The sequence below is a fragment of the Lemur catta genome, chromosome 10 (assembly GCF_020740605.2).
Source record: "Lemur catta isolate mLemCat1 chromosome 10, mLemCat1.pri, whole genome shotgun sequence".
NCBI classification, from domain to species: domain Eukaryota; kingdom Metazoa; phylum Chordata; class Mammalia; order Primates; family Lemuridae; genus Lemur; species Lemur catta.
The window spans coordinates 5,385,201-5,391,850 of NC_059137.1; the positions used below are offsets into that span (position 1 = coordinate 5,385,201).

A 6,650-nucleotide genomic window follows, 5' to 3' on the forward strand; every position below is an offset into this window, starting at 1 on the left:
CCCTGCCGCGCACTCCTCCCCCTCTTCATCCTCCCCAGCCCACTCGGCGCTGCCACCCCAAGGCCCCCCCCACCCCGGCCAGGCTTTCGCGGGGTGGGGGGAGCTCACTGAGAGCCGGGGCGCCCAGGCCGAGCCTAAGGGGGGCTGTTCTTGGTTCTTAAAAAACTCCAGAACACCGTTTTGTTTTGACCTGGAAATAGGTGGCAGGACCCTGCCCACCCCCCTTATTTGACCAGTGGGGCACTGAGGCCAGAGCAGGGCCCAGCCCAGGGTCGCAAAGTGAGGCGCAGAGGTGGCCTGGAAGCCGGGTTTCCTCCACCCCCCCCCCAGTCCACGAGAGTCCTTGAGGGGACATTTCAGGGACGGGTGGGCGTCCGGCCAATCCCACCTCGCGCCACCCGAGGCTCCTCTGAGGGCCAGGCGGGGCTGGGAGCGCTGAGGGAAACGACCAGGGCAGGAGCGGGGAAGGGAGTACCTGTGGGCACACCTGGGGCCGGGGGTCCTGGGGCGGCTGCCCCCGCTCTCCACCCTCCTCTTCCCTTTGCAGGTGTTCCAGCGCCGGGAGGACGGCTCCGTGAACTTCTTCCGGGGCTGGGAGGCGTACCGCGACGGCTTTGGCAAGCTCACGGGGGAGCACTGGCTAGGTGAGAGCCAGCAGCCGCTGCCTGGCCTGGGTGGCCTTTTCCCCACGCCTTCCAGACGCTGGGGGCTCCGAGCCCCTCCCTAAATGGATCTGGCCTGGGTTTCCCGGGCCGCAGCACACCTGAGCCAGCTCACAGGTGCTGCCAGTCACGGTGACTGAGGCATTCAGGATGCACGAGGCCAATGAGGCTGGAGCCAGAGGAGGTGTGGCCGTGGGGGTGGGCCCTGCAGATGTGGGCGGCTCGTAAAGGCTGAGGGTCCCACAGCCCCTGGAACCAGGTGGGGGAGCTGTGGGAGTGACCAGGAGGCCCCTTTCTGTCACCCTGGGACCTGCTCACTGTCCTGAACGGTGTGAGTGAGGGCAGGTGCAGGGCTCCATCCCCGGCACCAGGAGGACCAGGGATGACCCGGGCACTGGCCTGTCCCGGGGTCAGCAGTGCCCCGTGGCTGTGCTGGGGACACCAAGCCCGTGACTCCCACCGAGCGGCTGGCCAGGGCTCCCAGCTGTGGTCCAGCCTCAGTCCCAAGGGTGCCCACACGCTGCCCACAGCTGGGACACAGTCCGCGCCCGGCACGAAGTAAGGGCTCCAAAAGGTTCTGTTAATATTATTATTATTATGTACTTACTGTTTACCTTTAAAATCACTCAGCATTTAAAAATTTTTGAATATTTAATTTCATTCTAAACAGTAATATCCTCAAAAACCACAAGTTTGAGGCCACATATATATATTTGGGAGGTGGTTGTGGCTTGAGGTGAGGTTTTCGTTGTTTTTTTTTTTTGAGATATAATTTTCATACAACAAAGTTCACCATTTTAAAGTGTAGGACCCAGTGGTTTTTGGTACATCCACAGAGTTGTGCGATGTCACCACGCATTCCAGGACATTTCCTTCACCCCAAAAAGAAACCTGTGCCCACGAGCGCCTGTCCCGTGGAAGCGACCCCGGGGCAGCTGACTGCTCCTCTGGCGCTTTAACTTCCCAGCGGGGCTGTCCGGGAAGTCCCCAGCACGAGTCCCCAGTGTCACACGGAGCAGAGGGGCAGGAGGGAGGGGCAGGCGGCTGAGGGCTGAGAGCCCAGGGCTGGGCGTCAGGTGGTCAGAGGGTTCCAGGCCTATAGGGACATGGAGCTGCTGGGACATGGGCGGGGTGGCCCCGAGGCAGGGGCGAGGCCGTGAGGTGGTGCCCACCCGCTGTGTGCGCAGAGGCAGCTGGGGGGGGTCTGTCACTAGTGTCCATCTCCCCAACTTGGGCCTACGAGCGCAGGGCCAGGTGGGTGCTGACGGCAGGAGCGGTCACACATGCCAGCGGACTTCACAGCCTCAGTCCGTGGGTACTGTCTACCTACTGTGCGCCCCTGAAACCTCACACTCACCTAAGGGGGGGCACTGATTTCGTCCCCTCCTTTTAGAGATGAGGAAACTGAGGCTCAGAAAAGTAAGGTCCCTTGTCACAGTGTGTGTATGTGTATTAGGGTGGAGGGGAGCCCAGCCAGGCCTCGCCCCAGGCCCTGAGCTGTGTGGCTGGAAGGAGGGGCAGGACGGGGAGACCCTGCCTCAGGCCCTCCCCACCCAGGTGGGCGTAAAGATAAGGAGCAGGCAGCGGTAGGGGGGCTGTCCCCCGCATCGCCACCCATCCCCGTGGAGCGTCGTCTGCGCGGTATCTTAATTGAAATCTATCACAGCTGCAGAAGGTGCAGGAGGAAGCGTGTAATCCGGCCTTGATTAGAGCGTCCCGCAGACACCAGCCCTGACGGGAATGTCAACTCGGGGCGCCCCCAGCCCTGCGCAGTCCCCTCCCCCTGCCCTTCCACACTCCCCGGTCACCTTCTCATTGAGTGTTTTTGTCTTTTCCTATTGAGTTATGGGAGCTCTTTATATATTAAGGTTATTGATCCTTTGTTTGGTACACATGATAGATACTCCCAGTCCTTTGTCTTTCGGCTTGCTTTTGCTTTTCTTTTTTTCCTTTTTGCTCATTATTGCTTATTTCCTAGAAGTTTTAAAATTTTTATGTAGTCCATTCTGCCAGTCTTTTCCTTCACATCTCCCGGGTTTTAGGCCCTGCTTTTCCCTCCTGGTTGTATTAAAAATGTCTCCAGTATTGTTTTCCGAGGTTTTTCAGTGTCGTAGGTTCAGATCTTTAATGCATCTGGAAGTCACACAGGGGTGACCGTGTGAGGTGTGTGTGTTCCCTAAGCCTCCCTGCGCTCTGTGGTCTGAACGTGGGGACGACGGGGTTGGATTCGGCTCACCATGCAGGGCCCAGGGCATCCGGGAGCAGCCGTGAGGGTCCGGGAGCAATCCTGGAAGGAGGAGGGAGTGGGGAGGAAGGGTAGGGAGGAACCCAGGCCCCAGCGTCCCCATGCCCTCAGGGCGCCAGAGGAATGGATGCCAGCAACCATTTAGTGGTGGGAACAGGAATCTCTCAACACCCCCCCCCCACATGGTCTCCCTCTTGCCCTGTTCCTGGGTCACGTGACTTGTCCTGGGTAAGACCTGAACAGGAGCAAGGGGTCTGGGCCCTTCTGCCTGGGCTCCATCCCAGCTGTGCGGCTCACCAGCTGTGTGACCGGGGCCAGCTGCCTAACCTCCCTGGGCCTCGTGTTCCTCAGCCACGGGACAGGGACAGTCACAGACCCTCCTCCACTGGTCTCCAGGGAGTAGCAGCAAACACCTGGATAATGCGTGCAGTGGGCCAGGCACCGCGTGCAGAGCTGCGGGGGGATTCTTTAATTAAATTGGGCTCGTTCTAATCCATTTGATTCATTGATCTGCGTGAAGCGCTCAGAACAGTGCCTGGCCCTCATGAGTGCCGTCCAGGTGGTAGCTGTTGTCATTGTCACCTACCGTCTGCCCTTCAGTGTGTGAAGCTCTCCCAGACCCTCACGCCAGCCCTGCGAGGCCCACTCTACAGTGTGGAAGCCGGCCCGGAAGGGGAGCACTCGCCCTGAGCCTCTGGCCTGGGAGGAGTGGTGAGCGCAGGCAGGTGGGGACCTTGGCAGGACACTGTGCTCTCAAAGCCCGTGTCCCTGAGGGTCCGCGGGAAGGCATGGGGTGGCTGCAGGGAGCTGCTGGGTGAAGTCTGCTGTTAGCATTGCTGTCACTCTTCTCACGGCTACTTCTGTTCCCTGGACCTGGCGGATGGGACCAAGGGCTTCTGTCCGGGCGGGGTGGGGAGGGGTCCGCACAGGCTGCAGCGCCATCAGCACGCACACACTGACCCACGGGGCTGTGAAGCCAGGGAAAGGCAGGCAGGAGGGAGCGGCTGATGAAATGTCACTCGCGGCTGCCAACGTGTAAGGCGTTTAATTAAATGCCCTGTTAATCAAGAGGTAATCACACGGGCAGGGAGGCACCTGAGTGTGCGGGTGGGGGGCCTGGCGTGGGCCTTTCGGATGGCGCGGGCGAGCCGAGGAGGGGAGGAGAAAGCGGGGCAGCCGTGGCAGGGGTGCGAGCCAGGGCCTGGGGACGGGTGGGGGGCACCGCCTCCTGCCTCCCCCCGCCGAGCCGCATCTCTGGAGCAGCCACCGCGCAGCTGCGGGACAGACACTACTCTCACGCGGCTTCCACACTGGTGCGGAGACCCGGAGACCCGCAGGGAAACAGCAGCCACGACCCAAAATGATAAACCCCGATGGCAGGACGCAGGGGTTGGCAGAGGTCTTCAACCCTGACAGGAGGCCAGGCAGCCTTCCCAAGGTGAGGCCTGAGAATGAACAGAGGGTGACCGGGTGAGGAGCAGCGACCACTGTCCCAGGCAGAGGAACAGCCTGTGCAAAGGCTCAGAGGCCAGGTTCAGGGAAGTGCGAGTACCAGATCCCGTCTAGCTCTGGCTGGAGCCCAGAGGATACAGGCGCTGTCACCCCCAGACCCCTCATCCCGCAATCTTTCTACCAGCCGTCAGCTCAGAACCCTACGTCTGGAAAGCAGAGCCCCACTTGAAATGAATAGAGAAAACCACACACGAAAACTGTCAGTCCTCAGTTTCTTGCCAGACACAGGCCGGCAGGAAGAAGGAAGTAGTCCAGGGCTGACAGCACGTACTTGGTGGTAGTTGTCCCTTTCTGTCACCAATCACAGGAACTCAGCTGTCGTTTCTCCTCAGTTCTCTCTGGGCGTCACTCCTAAGCCCCTCAACTTCTCCCGCCATTTTCTCCCCACTTCAGGACTGAAGAGGATCCACGCGCTGACCACGCAGGCTGCCTACGAGCTACACGTGGACCTGGAGGACTTCGACAACGGCACGGCCTATGCCCGCTACGGGAGCTTTGGCGTGGGCTTGTTCTCCGTGGACCCGGAGGAGGATGGGTACCCGCTCACTGTGGCCGACTACTCGGGCACTGCAGGTAAGGCTCCAGGCTGCAGTGGGGGCGGGGAAGGGACCCACGGTCAAGGCCACTCACCTCCACCTCCAAGTCCCCCTGGTCCTCACTCCTGCAATGCGAAGCCAGCTTAGCCCGCATTGTTTCCCCATTTTGCAGATGAGTAAACTGAGCCCAGAGCCAGGAATTGAGAGACCTGGGGTTTGGGTCTGCTGGGGTCTCAGGCTGAGGCAGGGAAGGGAGGAGGAAGGAAGGTGGAAAAGCTGGGAGGAGGCACAGAGACTGCCTGGACCCAGGGGCGGCCCCGGGCACCGCCGGGGAGGCATCCTGTGTGTATGTGCGCTGCATGGACACCTCTGGGTGCGGACCGGCAGGTGCGTGTGCAAGTGTGTATGTGTGAGGAGCACGTGTGTCCGTGTGTGTGCACACTCACATCCAGGTCTGTGTGCAGCGTGTCAGTGCCTGTGCTCACACATGACACACGTGGGTGTACCTGTGCCCCCGTGTCCACACCGCACAGGTGACTCCCTTCTGAAGCACAGTGGCATGAGGTTCACCACCAAGGACCATGACAGCGACCACTCGGAGAACAACTGTGCCGCCTTCTACCGCGGTGCCTGGTGGTACCGCAACTGCCACACATCAAACCTTAACGGGCAATACCTGCGAGGTGCACACGCCTCCTATGCTGATGGCGTGGAGTGGTCCTCCTGGACCGGCTGGCAGTACTCACTCAAGTTCTCTGAGATGAAGATCCGGCCGGTCCGGGAGGACCACTAGACCGGTGCATCGTCCAGCTGCTTGCCCCCTGGCCCCACCCCTTCCCCATGCCTCCCATCCCATCCCTGTCCCCCAGCCCACTCCCATGAGAACATTCTCTACCCCCCTGTGCTTGGTGGACTGTTCTCCGGTGGGGATGGGCCAAGGCGGCCGGACACTGATCTTCCTGGGCAAGTGAGGTCACACACCACCTTCTCATTGTCCCCACCCCTCCATTTGGAAGCTAACATTATCTCCTGCCTCTGCTGATGGAAGGGCTGGCAAATTTTCTGACCCCAAATCCTACCTGCCCAGACTGGCTCCTGTGCTAAGTGTCTGCTGTCTCCCGGCCAGGATGGTGGAGTCTGCCACATGCCCTGGCTCTGGAAGGTGCCGCCAGGTAGCCCTCTGCTTTGCCAGCCCAAATACCTGGCATTACGGGGACACTGAGAGTCGGAGACAGACAACATCCGCGGAGCCCTCTGAGCTCTGGTGTTCCTGATGCCAGGCCTGAGCCCAGTGTCCTCCAGCCCTCCTGACACCAGCCCCCACCCGCGTTTCCTGGGTGCCGAGGACTCGCCTCTCCCCGGAGGACCTCACCGAGCTGCTCTCGACGCCTGTGGCTGTGGGCTGGGTGGCCGTGTCCCACTACGCCCCAAGGCCAGGCTGGGGCACGGCTGCCTGCGGGGACCCACGCCCTAAGGCCGGGGCCAGTTCCGTGGAGGCCCAGGGGGTCTCCAGCCCCTTCTGCTGCTGTGCCCACCTGCTGTCTCCAGTAAGGTCTCGCTCTGCTCCTGCCCAGCTTCCTGCCTTCCTCCTACTGGGGGCCGGAGCGCCCACCCCATTTCTCCTGCCTCTGGGAGGTGGGGGCAGACCCTGCACCGCTGGGCTGGGCCGGGCCAACGAGGACCTCTTGGTTTTCT

The 6,650-nt window shown here is 61.1% G+C and overlaps 1 protein-coding gene across 2 annotated transcripts in view; it reads left to right on the forward strand.

The window, feature by feature from the left end:
- Positions 1-6,097, forward strand: part of FIBCD1 (fibrinogen C domain containing 1) — a 29,518-nt gene extending 23,421 nt beyond the window's left edge. For both annotated transcript variants that reach the window (XM_045563729.1, XM_045563731.1), the window contains 3 exons: positions 548-644; positions 4,813-4,992; positions 5,489-6,097. In XM_045563729.1, coding sequence (XP_045419685.1) covers positions 548-644; positions 4,813-4,992; positions 5,489-5,748 — 537 coding nt within the window. In that variant the 3' untranslated portion in view covers positions 5,749-6,097. The remainder of the gene's footprint in view (positions 1-547; positions 645-4,812; positions 4,993-5,488) is intronic.
- The last annotated feature ends 553 nt before the right edge of the window (positions 6,098-6,650 follow it).